We start from the raw sequence: 22,572 nt of genomic DNA on the forward strand, positions 1-22,572 counted from the left end.
CCCGAGCGACTCTCTCCCTCAGCAAAAATATTTTGTCCAACAAAACTTAACTTCACAATTGCCAAGTGCCAACGCATATATTAGCTGTACGGATTCGGAGACATGAAATCCAAACACACGCACGCAACCATGCACACACACACACACCCCCTCCCCCCGGTTCCCCGGGGGGAGGGGGGAGTTCCAGACCCACAGGAACGCACCCAGGGTGCCGGCCTGATTCCGGCGAGCCGCCCCGCGTCCGAAACGGTTGAGAAACGACAGAGTTACCGTGTGGGGGTCCCTGTACTGTACTGTACTGTACTGTACTGTACTGTACGGGCACACCCGAAATCACCATATATACAGTTAATATGTGCGTGTGTGTTTGTGTGTGTGATAGGTTGCGCACAGGTGGTGAAAAACAACCATGCTGTTTTCGTGCGCATACCTACCCAGCCAGCCAGAGACCCACCCACACACATAGTCACTTAAGGAAGTGGTTGCACCACTTAAAAAGAAAGGGAAAATCTTCACTGCTATATGCAGGTGACTTTGAGGTTGGTGCATGAGGTTGGGGCAGGCAATGCTCTCGTCTAAAAGCAAACATCTTGTCAACTGACAATAAAAGTGTTTTGTAGTGATAGTCCCATTGTAGCCTGGAACTCACCTATGCTTTTGAGTGGTGTAAACCACTCCTACAACTGGCTTTTGTGTGCAGAAAAAAATGAGCATGGTTGCTATGTTCAAAATAATTTCTGACGTAATTAAATCACACCCGGGTGAACAGGGTGAACATAGCAACCGTGGTCATTTTTTCTGCACAAAAAAAGCCAGTTGTGAAATCACATCCGGGTGTGATTTCATTACGTCAGACATGATTTCATTACGTCAGACAGACCTTACACCACTCAGTTCACACGGGTGTGATTTTTATGGCATAGGCAGCTCCCGGCAGGATCCGCCGGGAGAAACTATGCGCAGCTGCGCGACATGAGACTAATTACTTAGAGCGACAGAGAGAGAGAGGAGTGTGTGTGTGTACATGTGTGCGTGTGTGTGTCAATTTAACAAAGGTGCAGACGATCAGAAATCAGCAGAGAGTGAGAGATGTTTGCGCTACTCTATTAGTACAGTCACTGGAAGGGGGTATCATGCACCCCCCGGAATTATACTTCTAATCAGTGTTTTCTTATTGGAAAAAATGTGCTGAAAATGATGAGCTATGATAAAAAGTTGTCAAAATGTCCCACCTACCTCAAAACCCCCTTTTTGGTATATGGCTCTGGCGAAATTGTGTAAAGGCAAATATTAATTCACTAAAATTACATAAATAGACATGGTGGTCTGAAATTGGTCATGGATTATCTTGACACATAGGGGTAAGTAGCAGAACAGGATTTGGTTGGTTGCTACCATTATATTCTTAAATATGACCCACATCATCCTCAGAAACACCAAAAAATATGGTGTCCGCTTGACTAATAACAACAAAGATGGTTATTTTCCAACACATTATGGTGAGTATCACTGCCTCACTTGTATATAGGAAACTTATCATATCCCTAAGCTTCAATTTGAGCCCAAGGAAACCTTTCTATCTTGTAAATTACTCTTTATGTAGCCAAAATTCTGAACTATACCTCAAATCGGTGAAAATTGTATATTCAGTCAGTATCAGCTATACATTTGGAATAAATGAATGAATGACTGAGTTTGAACTCACTCCACATCATGGAATATTTCTTACTTGAATAAGCTATGTTAAAAAGTTTGCAAAGTGTCCCATCTACCATTTTTATGCAAATGAGTGCCTCCATTATCAAAATAATCGATTTTCACTATATCTCAGCCAATATTGCACTTAAATGAACAAATAAGGTGTCTAGACCTATGTTTTGAGGGTCGAGGATCTCAGTGAAACTATTCCTAAAGTGACCAAATGTGCCCGTGGCATGCTGGTGTACAAATCAGTGCCGATTAAATCAATTCCTCTATCTCGTCGGCTTCTTGTCCATGCTCTCCAGACAGTGTCAAGGAGATCAACCAGTGAGGTTGGTAGGACTGCACTGCAGGACACACTGGATTAAAAAACTCTTTAGTTTCAACCCCCCCTGCCCTTCATCATAGGGTTTTGGTTTTTCCAAAAAAGCTTCATCAGCTCGCTTGTATGAGACACGGTGGTTCTCTTCAGAGCAGAGTAGCATGGAGGAAGACGAGCCAGGTCAACTTTAGATTTAGAAATTAGTTTGTCATCTGCCCCCACCACTATTTCACTGAAGACTCACAATTCAAATAGCTCTATAGCTCAAGCCAAGCCATGTGGCCCATAGGGCAGGAGCCTAACAAGTACATTCCCTGGCATGACTAGTATGTCATTTACTTACACCAATCCAACCCTTTGGTATTACCCAGCTGGGGATCGAACCCCTGACCATCCAGTCTCAGGGCGGATGCTCTAACTACAAGGCCACTGAGCTGTTGATGATATCCAGGGCCTCTTACGGGTGTGTAACTTTACAGTGTGTACAGAATGGAACCAAATGGACCTGTAAGCCTTGCAGAGCCATGAGGCCCATAGGGCAGGAGCCTATCTCCTGTTTCTGTAGTAGAAGGCAGCTTGATGTACAAGTACACCCCCTGGACATGACACTAGTATGTTTACCCCAATCCAACCCTTGATGCTGAGTGCCAAGCAGGGACAAGCAGGGATGTACTGGGTTCCATTTTTCTGAGTCTTTGGTATGACCCGGCCGGGGATCGAACCCCGACCTCCCAGTCTCAAGGCAAACGCTCTGACCACAAGGCCACTGAGCTGTTGATATGCAGGGCCCCTTACGGGTGTGCAACTCTGAATGTACAAATGGAACCAAATGGACCTGTAAGGGTTATGGGGGTCCTTCAAATGTGCCTTGTGCTACACTATATGGAACAGATCCTTAATTAGTATAGTTGGAGCAATTAATCTGTCTGCTGTATGGACAGAGTTGCGAGTCTTCAGTATGGTAAATGGTGCATTTATAAAGCGCCTTTATCCAAGGCGCTTTACATAGATTGTGCATTTCATTCACCCATTCACACACACATTCATACACCGATGGCAGCGGAAACCATGCAAGGTACCAACCTGCACATCGGGAGCTGTTAGGGGTTCAGTGTCTTGCTCAAGGACACTTCGACACTAACTCTGGGGGAGCCCGGGTTTGAACTGGCAACCTTGCGGTTGCCATCCAGCCACTCTACCCCTGAGCCACCGCCGCCCCAGTGGACGTCACCCGTGCCAAGTTGCTGCGGACAATGGTGGGGGCAAATGACAAACTCCTTAAATCTAAAGTTGACCTGGCTCGTCTTCCTCCATGCTACTCTGCTCTGAAGAGAACCATCGTGTTGCCTTATACAAGCGAGCTAATGAAGCTATTGTGGTAAAAACAAAACTATATGAAGGGCAGAGATGGATGAAAATCCTTGTCATTGGAGACCATGGACAAGAAGACAAAAAGACTGATGAGTTCTATGAACACGATGACTGATTAATGTGACATTTGTGCATTTTGTTCTTTATGGTGCAGGCTAGGGTGGTCACTGTTTGTACACTGTTTACATTTTTGCCTTTGAGTGTGTATAGTAATAGGATGGAATACTGTTACAGGATTGTGTGACTGTTTGAAATTTGTACTGCATATTGCAGGCCATTCTATAGCGTGTATACTGCCGTATACTATTGTTCATACTAAGGATGTTTTTAGTTTGTGATGTTATGCTACAGTATATTCTAAATTATAAAGCTTGCTTAAAAGCACAGCACCTGTCTAGATACCTTATTTGTTAGTTATATGCAATATTGGTATCTCTTACTTGGTATAAATGTGACTTTATTGTAATGGCAGCACTGATTTATACACCAGCATGCCACGGGCACATGTGGTCACTTTAAAAATAGTTTCACTGAGATCCTTGACCCTCAAAACATAGGTCTAGACACCTTATTTGTTCATTTAAGTGCAATATTGGCTGAGATATAGTGAAAATCGATTGTTTTGATAATGGTGACACTCATTTGCATAAAAATGGTAGATTGGACACTTTGCCAACTTTTTAACATGGCTTATTCAAGAAATATTCCATAATGTGGAGTCAGTTCAAACTCAGTTATTCAATCATTCATTCCAAATGTATAGCTGATACTGACTGAATATACAATTTTCACCGATTTGAGGTATAGTTCAGGATTTTGGCGACAGAAAGAGTAATTTACAAGATAGAAAGGTTATCTTGGGCTCAAATTGAAGCTTAGGGATATGGGAAGTTTTCTATATACAAGTGCGGCAGTGATACTCACCATAATGTGTTGGAAAATAACCATCTTTGTTGTTATTAGTCAAGCGGACACCATATTTCTTTGTGTTTCTGAGGATGATGTGGGTCATATTTAAGAATATAATGGTAGCAACCCCCCAAATCCTGTTCTGCTACTTACCCCTATGTGTCAAGATACTCCATCACCAATTTCAGACCACCATGTCTATTTATGTAATTTTAGTGAATTAATATTTGCCTTTACACAATTTCACCAGAGCCATATACCAAAAAGGGGGTTTTGAGGTAGGTGGGACATTTTGACAACTTTTTATCATAGCTCATCATTTTCAGCACATTTTTTCCAATAAGAAAACACTGATTAGAAGTATAATTCCGGGGGGTGCATGATACCCCCTTCCAGTGACTAGACTATGCCGAATTGAAGTGGACTCAGACCCAGACTTTTTTTTTCTCCCTGGAAAAAACAGACTTTTTTTTTCTCCCTGGAAAAAAACGTCTGGGTTTCTGAGGCTAGTCCTATTGTGAGATCCATCACATCTGAAGGCAAATTGATGCTTCATTGAATGACAGGGTTGACAGAAAGGACAGCTATTCAGCTGCAACTGGAAATACAACTTGTTTTGTACTGGTAGCGGGCCTATAAATGACAGAATGAAAGGTCAGGTAAAATTGGAAAGGGGGCAAATCTTTTTATATAGTATAGAAAAAGATGTGCCCCCTTTCCAATTTTACCTGACCTCAGTTATTTATGGGCCCGCTACAAGTAAAAAAAAAACGGGGTTTGTTACAAGGATGATAACCTACTATTTTACTGTAAAATAGTAGGTTTGTTGGAATAATGGTGAAGTCAGACTGTTGTCACGGAAACGGTCAGTGGTGTGACGTCGGGCCACAACGTCACGCTACCCTATAAAACCTGACTCAGACCGATCAGTGTGTGTGTTCCAAGGATAACTCAGAAGTATTAGATTGACGTGGACTAGCTAAGCGTACCAGTGCCAGGCAAGACCAGCGAAGAGTGCCAACTAGCAAGAAGGAGATCGACTTAGAAGTGCCGGTCCAACAACACCATATAAAGATAATATATAACCAATCATCAGTATAAAAATCACACCTGTGTGAACTGAGTGGTGCAGTGACGTCACACACTAACCATAGCAACCATGCTCGTTTTTTTGGTACGAACCAACACGGGTACACGGGTACAAAGCCAGTTGTTGGAGTGGTTTGCACCACTCAAAAAAAGAGGTACCTGGGTCAACATACTCCAGGCTCAAGCCCTAGACTCCCTCCTATAAGCTTACACCACAGCCCTTTGACAGCTGCCTATATAGGAATATAGGAAATCGTCTCTACACAGACTGATGATTTTAAGCTCTTCAATAGAAAAACGGGGAGAGGATTACAGTGTCAATATTCATAAATCAAACAATAAACACATACAAACGGCAAAACACAAGTCGGGACATATACTGGCATAGCTCAAACCTTCAAAATACAGTGCAAACCAACGAACCAATATCCATGACACATAAAAAACCCTGCCACAATAAGACCAATAACAGTGAACAATATAGTTTCATACACATTTAAAATGACAACTACCTTTTTTCTCTTTCCGGCTGGGCGCTAAACTGAAACAATACATTCAACCCAGATTCCGCACAGATGTCATGTCGGTAGCCTGTATTATTTGTAATAATTGGACACCACTCACAATCCTTCACTGTAGAGCTTTCCCATCCGTCCGTCGGTACCGTTTGCCAAACAATATAGCTTTCATCTGGTAACCGGAATGCTTGCCTTCATTTCTTTCTGCCGACCTCACGCCGACCGCTCGGTGGAGCAGTTCTTGTATTCTTGAATTAGTTTTAGGCCTATACTGAGAATTAGGTTAGAAATAAGTTTAGGGTTAGGCATAGTTTTACTGAGATTAAGTTTAGGAACAGGGTTAGGTTTTAGCACCGTTTTACTGAGGTTAAGTTTAGGAATAAGGTTACAGTAGCTTTAAAGGTATATTCAGTGATTTGACTTAATTCAAATATCACTTATTTTTTCTTTTTTTCTGGATAATTCTCCCTACTATAGAGTGTGCTGACCATATAAGGAGTTCCTCCCTGTCCCCAGTGAGCCCCTGGGGTAAAAAAAAACCCTAGTTTCAGTTTGGGCTTTGGGTGGCAAAGCCTTCATCCAATCAGGATGAGAGGGGCCTTCCTCCAATCATGATCGAGTGGGGGCGGGCCTTGGTGCACATGCTGTTGGCCTGTTGCACTTCCCCCCACTGTAGAGCGTGCACATGTGCACATTTTGTTACCGGGGCGGACTGGGTGGTTTTCCAAATCACCCAAATCACTGAATGCTCCTTTAACCGGTTAGGCATAAGTTTAGGCCACGCAGAGCAGTGTTGCCGGCTGTACGCCCGTGGTGACTATGTTTTGAGGCAAGCGTTGTGGTGTTTGTCATCCTTGCATCCATCCGTTCCATGCCTAACACTTGACAAACATTTTCCAATTCATGCTGGGCTACAGTTGGGTGCCACCGATATTGTCCCTTATCATTTGACCCATTTAGGCCTGACCTCAAAATTTAAAAAAATCCTTCTAAATCCTTCAGTTTTCTGAAATAAATATTTTCACGATTTTTCAAAAATAGCAGACCTACAAGCTCATAGCGCGCCACTCGGTGGCGCGCTATGAGCTTGTAGATCTGCTATTTTTCAATAGCTAAATTATAACAATGTTTAAAACACCAAAAGGGGTTCCCGCCCAAAATGGGTTAACTGTCCTTTTGCGCAGATCACGCAAACCTCAGCAAAAAGAAAAGGACAATATCAATGGCCTCCAACTGTAGCTAATGTGCTTCCGGTGTTCCTGCAAGACATTTTAAAATAAAAGCGTTTCCGCCCGGGGTCCGCTACAATCCTGTTATACGTATTACTGCAGTTCTTTCATTCTGTGGGTTGCAACATAGTGACATATTCAGATGCAAACAATTCATACCTTACCGCTTGCATTGCGTTTGAGCACGGTAGCCATAATATACAGCTGTCACCAGTAAATATGGCCAGCTCAGTGGCCTTGTGGTTGGAATGTAAGCGCATTGCTGTCTGAACATCTGAATGTCTGCAATGACGTCCTTACTGACTACATAACACTGGTTCTCTCCGTGTCCCTGAGGTCTCTATTATATTCTCCAAGGTCCTTGATGAGGATTTCAAAAGGGACAGAATAACAGTGGAGGAAGAATAACACATCCTATTTAATATTTAATTCATTTCTGCACTTTTCATCACAGGGATGACATGACATTAATTTTCAGTTTTCTCAATTGCACCCAAAAGAATCTGAACTTTTAACATTCAGTAGATTTTCTGTGGTCTGGGGTTTTCTGGCTCAAACAAGTGCTCTGATTTTCCTGCTGACTGTGATGTCACAGATGTCGCAGATGTCACTGTTTTGCCTGTTTTTAGGCATGAAACCTTTAAGAGCAAAACTTTCAGAGAGAGAGAGAGAGAGAGAGAGGGAGAGAGAGATGAAGAGGTAGAAACACGGGGGAATGTCTTATGCAACTCCTGGTATTGAGTGTTCCGTTTTTACATTGATAAACAAAACACTCATGACAGCTATTTCCAGTCATGCTCAACAGTCTGATGATTCATTGAGACACTTCAGCTCAGATTGACCATACACCATTTATTGCAAAGCTATTGCATGTTAGTATGGCGGTGTGGCTCTGCTCATGTGATATCAGATGATCTGCGTACCGAGACGCAGGTCTGATATCACATTTGGTATCTCCGATTATCTGTGCACCTAGACACAGCTCTGATATCAACGACCCCCCAGAGCAGAGCCAAAGATACAATAATCCATGAACAACAATACACAGTAATATGTCTGAATTGCACTGTGGGAATGAGGGCGTGGCCTGGAGAGGCAGCTGATTTAAAGAAGCAGAATGAATTACTATAGGGAATGAAAGAGGGGAACTATATATACACATATAACCATCTGCCTTCCGTGCCGCAATGAACTAACGCTACGCTTGAATTATATTCTAATTTGGTGGAATAATATTGGTTATAGTGTGGCACTTCTCTATGCCATCATGTAACACACTCACACGTTATCTTGCCACACTAATTGAAAGCCCTGCGCCCGTTTATCCGTTCGCCTTTGTCCGCCTTCTCCTACCAAACCACTCCGTTTGCACACATCTCTCCATGCACAATACCTACTGCATGCCTGTCTAGACATGTGTTGACATGTTGCATCCATGCAACTGTCATAATTACTGTACAGTTTGCATTTTCATGAAATACCATGTTATTGCGCAACAACTCATGATGCAAATTACTTCACATTTTAGGCTGCACGCACGCACGCACACACGCACGCACGCATGCACACACACACACACACACACACACAGGTTGCAGCAGTACAGTACGGAACAGTACAGCACAGTACGGCACAGTATGGTACAGTACGCTGTATTGTACAATACAGCACAGTACGGTACGGTACAGTACAGTATTGTACAGTATGCTACAGTACATTGCAGTACAGTACAGTACAGTACAACCTGCGACAGTACACTGGCCACCTGGATGGCGTGGCGCTAGAGTGGGACCGGCTAAAGGCCGGTCGAATTAATTTCTGATGGCCTGATGCCTAACTCTTACCACTACATTAATCCTCCTCCTTCACCTCATTCTAACCTTGAGTTAGCTTTATTCGTACAGTTGGGATTACGGTCCCAAATCCAGTATTTTGTTTTTCTTTCTCTCTTATCCTCTTTTCAATACAGTAGCAAAGACTTTCATAATCAATTATCTTACAAAGATCCTGTATTTTCTTCTTTATTTCTTTTTTTACACACCCTCTGCTGCATCACGATTTGAATTGAAATTTAATTTCAATTGAGATTTAGTCGTGATTTAAATTGTCATCAGTTTTATTCCATTTTAATCGATTTTTACGATACATTGTTACATGCCTACATATCGGGTGGAAACCTCATTATGTCCAAAACTGTTACTTTTCATGATTCAAATTATATTGTTGGGCTAAATGGTAAAGTCCTAAACTGGCTACGAACCTACATCACAGGGAGACAATTCTGTGTTCGCCTGGGAGACAGTGTATCTGGCAAACATGCTGTCCCCTTTGGTGTCGCTCAAGGGAGTAACCTTGCGCCCCTATTGTTCTCTCTCTATATGCTCCCGCTAGGAGACATCATTAGAAAGCACAACGTTAATTATCACTCATACGCAGATGACACACAATTATACATTTCTATAGAACCTCACAACACAGATGCAGTAAACCACCTCACCACCTGCCTCAGGGATATAACCGACTGGATGAGCGCAAACCTATTAAAACTAAACGAAAATAAAACAGAGGTGCTACTGGTAGGCCCTAAGATGAAAAGAGATCAGGTGATGAACTCTCTAGGACATCTAGCCGCGTGGGTCAAACCACAAGTAACCAGCCTTGGAGTGATAATAGATTCAGACCTCAATTTCACATCCCACATCAACAAAATAACCAAAATTGCATTTTTTCATCTCAGAAATATAGCCAAGATACGACCCTTCCTATCACAACCAGATGCTGAAAAAAATCATCCATGCTTTTGTCACTAGCCGCCTAGATTACTGTAACGCTCTATTCACGGGATTACCAAAAATGGCCATAGACAGACTACAACTCATACAAAACTCTGCTGCTAGATTATTAACGAAAACAAAGAAAAGAGAACACATCACACCAGTCTTGCACACCCTCCACTGGCTTCCGGTCTCCCATAGAATAGATTTTAAGGTACTACTCATAGTTTACAAAGCACTCAACAGCCAAGGCCCTGCATACATAACAGATTTCTTACCATCATACACTCCATCCAGAACATTAAGATCCTCAACAGCAGGTTTACTAACCACAAAAGAAAAAAATAAACCACGAAAGAAAATAGGAGAGGCCGCATTCTCTTCCTATGCACCAAAATTATGGAACACAATTCCGCAGGAAATCAGAGAGGCCAACTCCACCAACATTTTCAAACAAAAACTAAAAACACACCTCTTCAGATTAGCCTTCTCCACCCTACTGTAGCACTTTATTGAGGCTTCCCATCATGTATTCTATTTTTATTTTTATTTTTTATTTTTTTCTCTAACAAATACCTTATGCCTATTTTTATCTCGATGTCTGACTTCATGCACATTCACTGTCTTGTCTTGTCTTGCATTGTGTTTGATATAACATATGACCTAACTGTAAAGCACTTGATGTATGTCCTGCCTGTGAAGCACTTTGAACTGCAACCCTGTATGAAAGGTGCTATACAAATAAAGCTTATTATTATTATTATTATTATTAAATTCAAAAATAGCATTGCGAAGCGTTTCGAGCTTGAAGATCTGCTACTTTTGATGCCTTTGTGCATTAACCCATTTTGGGGCGGGAACCCCATTTAGTGTTTTAAACATTATGTTATAATTTAGCTATTGAAAAATAGCAGATCTACAAGCTCATAGCGCGCCACCGAGTGGCGCGCTACGAGCTTGTAGGTCTGCTATTTTTGAAAAATCGTTAAAATGTGGCCCCAATCATTGAATATATATTTCAGAGCGAACATTTTTAACTAAAATATTTGCTTCTGGGGGGTCCCTGGATCTACATATTTTGAGATGGGGGTCCATGGCCCAATAGAGATAATTCTGGGGGTCCTTGACATGAAAAAGGTTGAGCACCACTGACGTAGAAACATAGGTTTTTCAGAAACAAAATAGGATTTAGAAGCCTTTTTTTGAATCGACCTCAGTCCAAAATGGGTTAATGTATGGAAAAAACACAAACAGTGAGAGGTTTCTGCCCGACAGCAACGTGGACATGTTGATCACGTTGAAGATACATTCTTAACTCTATCTGTCTCTTGGTTCCTGTGTTTGTGCTGTGTTGTGGTCGTGTGTTGTTGTTTAGGCGACGTACCGGCCGTTCCTGCGGCAGGTTCTGGAGGAGGTTCTCCATCCTGACAGACTGGAGTGTCCAGACATCGAGCACATGTCTGGAGGCCTTACAGACCTGCTGAAGACTGGCTTCAGCATGTTTATGAAGGTCAGATCACGCACGCACGCGCGCGCGCGCGCGCACACACACACACCTACACACACACACAGGTTGCAGCAGTACAGTACGGAACAGTACAGCACAGTACGGCACAGTATGGTACAGTATGCTGTATTGTACAATACAGCACGGTACGGTACGGTACGGTACAGTACAGTATTGTACAGTATGCTACAGTACAGTATGCTACAGTACATTGCAGTACAGTACAGTACAGTACAGCCTGCTACAGTACACTGGCCACCTGGATGGCGTGGCGCTAGAGTGGGACCGGCTAAAGGCCGGTCGAATTAATTTCTGATGGCCTGATGCCTAACTCTTACCACTACATTAATCCTCCTCCTTCACCTCATTCTAACCTTGAGTTAGCTTTATTCGTACAGTTGGGATTACGGTCCCAAATCCAGTATTTTGTTTTTCTTTCTCTCTTATCCTCTTTTCAATACAGTAGCAAAGACTTTTATAATCAATTATCTTACAAAGATCCTGTATTTTCTTCTTTATTTCTTTTTTTACACACCCTCTGCTGCATCACGATTTGAATTGAAATTTAATTTCAATTGAGATTTCAGTTTTAATCCATTTTAATCGATTTTTACGATACATTGTTACATGCCTACATATGGTCTCTGCCGGGTGGAAACCTCATTATGTCCAAAACTGTTACTTTTCATGATTCAAATAAAAAAATAGCATTGCGAAGCGTTTCGAGCTTGAAGATCTGCTACTTTTGATGCTTTTGTGCACGCACGCACGCACGCACACACACACACACACACACACACACACACACACACACACACACACACACACACACACACACAGGTTTGCAGATTAAAAAAGTGGAGAGCAAAGAGAGGAAACAAGCACATGATTAAAAATGGTATTCATGAATTCACAAGTGTGTGTAGTAGTACACACACACACACACACACCCACACTCCATTTATGGACCTTTATGTGATAAAGGTCACCTCAGTCCGCACTCCGCAGTCACATGCACTCCCCTCCCCTCTCTGCAGTGCCCACCACTGTGAGGAGTGAATAGGATGTCCTCAGCTGACTCTGTGTTCATTGTTTGAAGCTGACCTGATTTGACAGGTACCTGACATCATGCGGCCCACATCCGCACGATTCCTGTCTCTCCTGTGTGGGTAAAAAAACAAAACACACAAGCAGCTTTACAAATGCCGCAGGGGCGGATATAGTGCGTCGCAGTCCCGCCCCCTTTCTAGACGACGTCTGGCCCAGGAAATAATTCCCTATTCATTTTTCTCATAGACGACATAAGAGAAGATTATTTTTTTACTGCTCTAGCAGTGATTCTCAACCCGTTTAATTTCAAGGACCCCCAGTTTGACATGCATTAGTCTATGGACCCCCATTTAATGGCATTCATATCTCTGGGACCCCAATGTATATTGTAAAATCAATGCTGATTTAACTCTGAGAGTGTACAAAATGGAACCAAATGGACCCCTTAGGTCCATTTGTACACTCTCAGAGTTACAGACCCTCATGGACCCCTGGGGGCCCCAGGAACCCACTTTTGGAACCACTGCGCTAGTGTAGTTTAATCGAATAATCGAGAAGCAGATTCTACTTGATTTTTTACTAGTAACTAAATCAATGAGTCTGATTAACCACTTAACCCTGTGTTACACTTTGTTGTGTAATACATATATTAATATGCTATTTTTTCTATGTTGGCGCGCAAACATAGCAAAAATAGCAAAAATAGCAGATCTACATCTAGAAGCTCATGCTCATGCCACATCGTGGCGCGTTATGAGCTTGTAGTTCTGTCATTTTAGCTTTTCAAAAATAGCAGACCTACAAGCTCATAGCGCGCCACTCGGTGGCGCGCTATGAGCTTGTAGATCTGCTATTTTTCAATAGCTAAAGCATAACATAATGCTAACACCAAAAGGGGTTCCCGCCCAGAATGGGTTAATGCTTCTACTGTTATAGATTTTGTCCAAAAGTCCACAATCAATAGCTCTTTTCTGTGTAATAGGAAAACAGCCCATCAAAGTGAAGTGTTCCAGTCAGCCTGGTGACAGGCCTTGTTCAACATCAATCTATGAATCACTGGGTCTGTCTGTATGATCCCTCAAGAATGGACAATTGTCCAACTATTGACTTCAAACTGAAACTAAAATAGAAAGTAAATCAAAACAAAACAAAAATAGAAAAAGTGCCCCTCGGGGCACAGGTCTCCACCAAGCCAGGTCAGGTTGTGGCCTCCTGGTGGCGCTATAATAGGCCAATGTGAAAAGGGTTCAATTTCTTCATACGCCTTTGATGGCAATTGGATGATTTGAGGCATTTTGTTCCAAAAATGTGTTTTGCAAAAATCCACCTGTTGGTGATGCTATAACAGGCCAATGTGAAAAGGGTGGGATATATTCCTAAGCCTAGTAAGAAATTATTTGATTTGAGGCTTTTTGTTCAAAACAGGCCAATCCTGCAAACTTTGAAAGCCAATTATAGCCAATTAGGATGGAAAATGAAATATCGGACAGATCCGACTTGTGCACATGACTATAGAGATACTGTGTAACGATTTGCGAGATTTTTGGACAGAATCTGGAGGAGTAATATCAAAACATGTGTTTTACAAAAGTCGGCCTCCTGGTGGCGCTATAAAAGGCAGAAAAATGCAGGTCAAAGGTTTGTCCTTGGCCTCTAGGGAGTGTGCATGCAACATTAATAGGTCAACAATACAAATGCTAGTTTTGTGAATTAATTTACTTTTAATGCATGGCCCCCTGTGCCCCCCACAAAATGACCGGATCGAACTACTTAATATTTCAAAAGACAAGGTGGCGATGCGAGCACTCAAAAAGTAAAAAATTAGGAGAGGGTGGATAAAAAAAAAGTTAAAAGAAGCCGACATGTTTCGACTCACACAGAGTCTTCATCAGGGCAAGTAAGATACTACTTACTTGACTTAGTGGAAACATGTCGACGTCGTACAGTACATCTATTTGTATCCACCCTCTCCTCATTTTTAACTTTCTGAGAGCTCGGATCACCGCCTTGTCTTTAGTATTCCAGTCCCACTGATCCTTGAAGCACCAGCCCTACTTTTCATTATTACTTTTTGCATCCATCGACCACCTGGTTGATTTTCTTTTTTTCGCTTTGCATACTTAATATTTCACCAAAACCAGAGCAGAACTCCCACCACGGGACTCGGGCAATCAATTAATACAGTTGCAGCCACTATATTAATGGCAAATATTTCATACAGCTTAAGTTAAAAAATTCGGAACTATCCCTTTAAGTTTCATAAAAGTAGTGTCGGATGTTGTTGCTTGCTAGCATCCCATGGCTCGAGACAGAGTCATGCCGTTCTGTTGCTTGCTAGCATCCGGTCGGCTAGAGACAAAAAGTGTCTGGTTGCCTAGAGACAAGGCAGGCAATATGGCAGCCAATGAGAAAGATAGTTTGCTAGTACGTGAAAGCCAAAGTGATGGATCATAGACCAGCTCAGCTGTTACACAGCAGCTGGTAAAAACAAGACACATTTTAAAACAATAACTGCTGTGTGCCGTGTGAGTGCATGCTGTCTTGCTGTGCAGCCAAGCGAGAGAGAGAGGGTCATATAGTCACTATGACCTCAGAAACAAAATGGACTTAAATGTGTTGATGCCCTGCCACAGTTCACCATGGCAACACAAACAAACACAACGTGCAGTAACAAGATGATGAGGCGAGCTCTGCCACAGGGCACGTTCTACTCAGTACTTTGTGGTTGCAATGAGTTGCATTAATACAAACCTTTGCTAAAGTAATGCTTTCATTGGCAACAACTCTCTACAGTGTCTAGTCTCTCTGTTCCACTTCAAAAGGACATTTTATGGCCTTATACAACATCCAACCCAGCAGTTGTGAGACTTGTGTGAGGGTGACCTTGGCTTAAATGTTGCCCAGGCAGTATTATTGTCATTAGGAGACTGTCACATTTATGGTGGTGGTGGCTTAAGGAGGGTTAACTTAGGATGGGTTAAATGCAGGACAAATTCATGTTTTATTTATTTATTAGTTGGAATCCCGAGACTCGTCGGGAGTCTGTAAATGTGCACTAATGTGATGCTGACATAGGCAAGGATTGCCCCATGCATCTTTGCTCCATTTTACTCGAAAAGGGTCGTCACCTAAAGGGATGCCAGTTCGCCTTGATATTTTTATGCCTTCATTGATAGTCTGCAGTGAAGAGAAACTGTAGGGGAGTGATATGCAGCAAAGGTCCACCAGGCTCAGGAATCGAATGTGGGTCTACTAGTCAGGCATCAGTCTATATGGTATGCGCCTCCTTTGACGAGTGCTTGTAGGGAGATGTTAGGGCTTAAGTGTCTTTCTCAGGGACACTTAGATGGGCGGGCCAAGGGTCAAACCGCTTTGACCTGGTCTGATTACCTCCTCTCTCTTCCCACTCAGCCATGGCCACCTCTGTGGCTGTAGATTGTAGTACCCAGACAGAATGTGCATTGCTGAATAAAGAACATGTGCACCGGTTGCACACCTTCCTTAGATACAATACGGTTACATGCAATGAACATCGCTCTCTACACCACAGTCACATGGCATCCGATGGACAGATGGAGAGTGAGTGTACACTACACTGTAAAATCCTCACTGTTAATTTATCAATTTTTAACTCCAGAGTGTACAGATGTAACCGTGTTCTATCTGTACACGACTCAAAGTTAAACGAACACTCAGGATTTGACTAGATGTGAAAGGGCCTCGGGCAGAGTGAGAGAGGATATTGCGGTTTGGGGAGGGTTAGTGTTGACCAGCGGGGCAGAGGTTGAGGTCTTGTGCTGTAAGGAATATCCAGCACAGAGCACAGATCTCTATCAGCGCACTGATTAACTCACATCTGGCCCTGCTTAAAACCCCCGGCTGCCTCGCAAGGCGAATTACACCAGTTGTGTAACAGTGGCCTGCTTTTTTTACGCGAGCAAGGAACCTCCTTGGCCTACAAAACCGCCAAGTCAGACAGGGCTGGCTCTTTTGCTATAAACCTGACCCTGGAGAGCACTGTGCACACCCTAAAGGCAGTAAAACAATATATATAACGGCCCAATAAAAGTTCTATTTTTAACCACAGAACCTCCAGTGTGCTTGCTGTCTACCACTGTTTGGCCTGCAGTCTGGGGTTGGACCATGCCAGGAGGTTCCAACATTGTCCTTGGCGTGTTTGTGTGCGTGTGTGTGTATATGCATAATACATGTCTAAGTGTTTGAGTCAGCGGGTGCGGCAGGGTGTGCATGCTGAGAGAGAGAGAGAGAGAGAGAGAGAGAGAGAGAGAGAGAGAGAGAGAGAGAGAGAGAGAGAGAGAGAGAGAGAGAGAGAGAGAGAGAGAGAGAGAGAGAGAGAGAGAGAGAGAGAGAGAGAGAGAGAGAGAGAGAGAGAGAGAGAGAGAGAGAGAGAGAGAGAGAGAGAGAGAGAGAGAGAGAGAGAGAGAGAGAGAGAGAGAAGTTCAATTAATTTGTCCCATTCATCCTCGTCATGATTTGTGTAACTTAATCAATACAATTAAGAAAGTCAATCAATATGTCTAGTGTGCAGAGAATTTCCGGGAAGAGAGTCATTTCCTGGTGATGAGTTAAATGACTCTTCAGGAAGTATTCTAGTCATGGCAAAAATGTATGCAGCCTTAATACTACTGTAGGTGACAATTTAAGCAAATGTACCCTCATAGACCCTTCAACCCATACTGGTAAAACCAGCAGCAGGAGCTCCTTGGTGCTGATGTGCCTCAGATCTGGGGCTTTCTTGGCTAGTGCCAAAACAATGTCGTCGAGTGGAGTATCGGCGCTAAAGTCTTACAGTGTGATCTCTAGGTATAAGTGTTGTTGTGACAGCACTTGATGATCACAACCCTTCACCTCTTGGAAACATTGGTCGAGGGCCTTTGAGAAGCTGTGACTCACTAGCCTGGTTTCCAGCCCATAGACCCCGCCCACTCGACTGAGCGCACTGGTTCTCTCAGAGTCTGAGAATCAGGCTAGTGACTCACTGCTACATAGTAAACCTATGGAATAATGAGAAGGTTCTTAATAGAACCTTCACAAAGCATAACAAAGTAATAAGAAACAAGCAGGTGCGCTTCCTCTGGATGCACTGGGAGCTCAGTATACAACTAAGTTACTTCCCCACAAGTGATGAAGTGATGCATGGCCAGACTAATATCACTGCGTAGAATAAAAGCAGCACTCCACAAGAACAGTTGCACATTATTCTATGTAATGAGAACACCAACGCGTTTCCACCACAGCCTTTCTCAGAGCACATTAAAAAGTCACAATGGGAGTGTACGCCCCTCTTTTTAAAGCATACATGATACGTGATCATCCCCGCACCTGTGCAGTGGGGATGGTCCTTACTTGACAATCAATTAATCAGTTCACCATATCACAAACAATAAAGCACATCATGATCGAAAACGGCACATAGAATAACCACATAAGGTACTACAAAATACATCAAGACACATCAGATAAACAATTTACAGTGTCCAGTAGGTGTCTTTGTATTTCAAACCCTAAAGGACATTGGATATATGAGTAACAGCACACATTCCTTGTTTATATGAAGGGTTTGTAGGTGAAATAAACTATTTAAGCCCTATGTTGAGTTGATACATCCAGGACATTTCTCTCTGAGATGTTTTTATTTTAACAATTTATAACTAAGCTTTTAGAGTGGAGTGTTTGGCGTACGCCAGTTGTACTTGGGTGTCCCTGTGCAGCATTATGTGCAGACTGCAGGTACTGAGAGTCCTTGTTTGGGCACATGAACAGCCGCGGGGCTCCTTCACTTCAGCGTGTGCCTCGGGAAAACTCTGCCAAAGCTTCAGTATTTTGTCTGACACTAATGCAGGTGTCAGCCAGCAGGCTTGCTTTTAGCGTGCGTGCATGCGTGCACACACACACACACACACACACACACACACACAGACACACACACACACACACACACACACACACACACACACACACACACACACACACACACACACACAGAGAAAGGGAATGAGTGGTCTGTTATCCTTTTGAGGTGTCTGTCGGTGGCCTCGTCCTATTGGAGATTGGAGAAATAATATTTCCCTCTCTTCAGACAGCTTCACATTGTGTTCTTACTACCTCACTACTACCACATGACCTCAAGTATGTCCGTCTCAAACTGCGTTCTCTGGTCTCGTGACGACTACATACAGAAAAAGCAAGTAAAATACCAAAGAACAAAATGGCTACTGTATCACAATATTTTGGTGTAACTACATCACAATGTAAAAGCCTATTTCACACTTTGAATATTGTACACTCTTAAAGGACCATACGGTGGTCTGGCATGTTTATATTGACTACGACTCACTGTATACTTTATATGTGCTTACCATTTAAGAAAGCACATCATAGTGTTTTCCATTAATTTCAGTACAGAAAATCAACTTACATGGACTTTTTATGGCGCGGCTCAAAATAAGGCTGTCTGTCCGGAGTTCATTTTGCAAACCACTGGACGGATCAACGGCAGATTTCTTCAGCACACTGATAAGTTACATTATCGTTACAATATAGGCATTTATCAGCCGCTCATCCAGAGCGACTTACAATAAGCAAGGTATCACATACAACACATGCAGAGAGACAGAGTGCCATAGGAATGTAGAATCAGAGGTAAACCACTATCAAACTAATAATCTGTACATTCAAACTATAGGATACCAGTTAAACTATGAACCTACCTAGCATCTGTCAAAATATCATGCTACCGGTATATAAACATTTTAACATTGTGGTCAAGAAAAACAAGCCTCAGTAACAGAAACATGAGAATGTATCAAATTGCAACGCCCCATTGCAATTAGGAACTGCAAACTCACTCCCAATCTTCCGCCTCTTCAGACTCCGCCTCAGCCCGTAGCACTGCCCTTGCCTCGACGACCTTGCAGGCACATGCAAAGTCTACAATATGTAATTTAGTTAGCATATTATTTTGTAGACATATAGTGTTTCTATAGTGTTTCTGTTTATTTATAGAGTCATTGTACAGATATTCGACTGTTAGACGGATGTTCTTAGTTCACTTACTGTATGATCCTAGTTGACTATTTCTATGTATTTGATGTATTACCTTGATTCCTGTGAATCGCTCTGGATTAAAAGAGTCTGCTAAATTGTAAATTGTTTAAAAAAAAAAGAAAATACCTCAGTACCTCTACAAATGAAGCAAAATGTTCGGTTAATGAACCCTATATGGCCGAAGCTGTGTGTAGATAATAACTTGGTATATTTAGCTAGTGATGCAAATAGCCTTCGTCACATACACACTCAATTGAGAAAGTACCCATTCATGTCACCCTCTCCTCGTCCATGGGACGCAACGCAGCCACTGTAATTGCGGTAAAATAGAATTCGACTTAATCCTACGTTATAAACAATAAAACACATTAGAGAAAATCGTTAGTCGTAGAAACATGATCGAAATGGTGATAGTAACACCTACGTTTGAGCATAACAGCGGAGCAGTGAAACGTGACGTCTCTCTGCCGTAACATGAGCAGACCTGATTGAATGGGTAACACATCTGAGTCATATCGGACAGTGCGGTGTGAGTGTGGCGAGCCTGCAAACAGACTGCCGAGCACATAATCACAGGCTCAGTGGCGCTTAGAGTGTTCCACGGGCCCTGAGGCGAGATTGACAGCCCGGGCCTCCCACCCCCGCCGAACGCCGAACGGGACCGTAAATACCACTTCGGACTAAACCCCTCAACGTGGCTCAGTTGCAGCATACCTGCGGCAATGAATACACATAATGTAGCCTCACAGGTTGCATATCGAAAATCACGTTACATGTTGAAATGTCCATAACCATTCATTCCTAACGGAGCTAATCAAATACTGGAGGGTGTAGGGCTGTTGCTCACATATAGTTGTGCCTGCCGTCTGTACATGGCTGTGATGAATGGGACAGCTTCGGGATTCGGGAAAGTTTAAGTTTAAATAGTCTCTTAATGTTTCAATTCAAGTGGTAAAGTTCACGTGGGCATGTCCGTCCAATCTTTCTGATTAGGCTACTGTTGTTGTCTTGGTATTCCTTTCATGCGACTTCACTCACCTCCACTAAGTGCATGTGGATGGAGCTGTTGTGTTTGTATTCCACCTTTACTCCATCTATCTTGCCCTCTTTTGAAAGTGCCTGTGGTAATTTTAGGTCTTGTTTTGACTGTTCAAAGAATCAAAACTCACCTTTATCAGGCGATTGCAGAGCAGGGCTACAGCCACCGGACAGACCGGAGCAAATCAGTCTACTCTAACGTGCAGTCAAGCAGCCCAAACACTCTATTTCCTGCCTGCGCCGTGAAGGGGCCCTTCACGGCGCAGGCAGGAAATAGAGTGTTTCACAATAAAGCTTTACCTTTACCTCCCAATGAACTACATTTTACACTGCTTATTATTGACAGGAAATATAGTCTTAGTCGCGGTCACTGTTAACAGCGTGTGTTTGTGGGAGAGAGAGCCAGAGAGAGAGAGAGAGAGAGAGAGAGTATACAGTTGACTACCACGCATCGGAGCGGACGGCCGGCCGGGCGGGCCCTCCCCCTCGCGGGCCCTGAGGCAGCTGCATCGGCTGCCTCTACTATATCTCCGCGCCTGCACAGGCTGCCCCCTATACAGCCCACCCTCAGAAGGTGGCCTTTTTGACTTAGGACCGGAGACTGAGTTGGCCATTTGATGATACACGAAAGAAGAAGAAGATCTGAGTCTGAGTGTTCCCACGGACCCCTTAACCTGCGCCGACCCCCGCGTTCACTTTTCGGCTCCCGCGAGCCGAAAAGTGTTTTTTGGCTAAAAACGGCCATTGCTCCGGAACGGAGGGGTGGACTGGTAGCCTATGGTAGCCTAAGGTAGCCTCCGAGCGGACACACATCACATCTAACACAAACTTGTGTGAGCAGCAGTTCTTGTTGTATGCTGTTGTTATAGGCCTAGTATATGACTAGTACATGAATATAACCATATTATACCCATAGAAGATGAAATGTGTGTTAAATGCTGCAATTTGTAAAAAATGACAAAATATGACTTCTAACATTGTTGAAGTGGGACTCATCTAAAAGACCACCCCTGGCACCCATTACAGATCACTGCTTGGTATGGTCCTTTAACCAAATGAACCCAAGTGTAAGAGCCATTTTATTACCAGATAATAAAAAAAAATAAAAAAAAACATTGATTCTGAACTTTACAAAAGACTTTAAATATCGTGACATACAAAATCGCGATATTTGAGTGAATCCATTTTTTGCCCATGCAGCCCATCATACATACATACATACATACATATAGGCCTACATGCATTCAGGAACCAGTAATCATTGATTTGTCATTTTCCCTATGTAGACTACTTGTTATACGTAATGAATATGAAATACCGTTCCCCCTCAGCCACTTGTAGTGCAACATAAAAGCCTATCTAAGAAACGAGATATAAAGAGTAAAAGACCAAAACTAAAAACACATATGGCATCCACCTTAAACGCTGTCTCAAACGGAAAACCAAGCACAAGTCAAAAGAGGCACTTGCACGGTGTCCCTCACACACGGTGGAACACATGTTGAAGATGACTGGGGCACACATCGGCTGCTCATGCAGTGTGTAAGGTTTCACGTGTATGTCCATGCTCTTGCCTTGGTTCCTCCTCCCCCCCCTGCGGCTCTGATTGCTTGCCTGGCATTCACAGCCCTACAGTTGTGGCCAGACCGCCGCCGCCCGCAGCCAATAGCACGCACTCATGCAGCCATTATAATCCCAGCAGCCAATCGAACACAGCAGGTACACCGTAACCCCACACACACACACACCCGTGCTGACTGACTCATACCGTTTGCTTAAAACGTTTGTTGCAACGGCGGCCGCGCGAGTGTGCTCGTGCGCTCGTGCAGGTGTTGTGTGCGTGCGTGCCTTTCTGAGTGTTTGTGGCCATTTATGTGTATTTGTCTGTGTTGTGTTACAATGTGTTGGTGCACGAGCCTGTGTATTTCTGCCTTCGTGTGCGCGCACATGTCTACCTCCACGTGTGTGTTATGAGCGGGGCCCAGTCAGGTTCTCT

At 43.2% G+C, this 22,572-nt stretch overlaps 1 protein-coding gene across 1 annotated transcript in view; it reads left to right on the forward strand.

Moving 5' to 3' along the window:
• Positions 1–22,572, forward strand: part of scfd2 (sec1 family domain containing 2) — a 191,636-nt gene that overhangs the window by 159,455 nt on the left and 9,609 nt on the right. The window contains exon 7 of the mRNA XM_079506818.1: positions 11,289–11,423. Coding sequence (XP_079362944.1) covers positions 11,289–11,423 — 135 coding nt within the window. The remainder of the gene's footprint in view (positions 1–11,288; positions 11,424–22,572) is intronic.

This window comes from Electrona antarctica, assembly GCF_951216825.1.
Source record: "Electrona antarctica genome assembly, chromosome: 7".
Classification (NCBI taxonomy): Eukaryota; Metazoa; Chordata; class Actinopteri; order Myctophiformes; family Myctophidae; genus Electrona; species Electrona antarctica.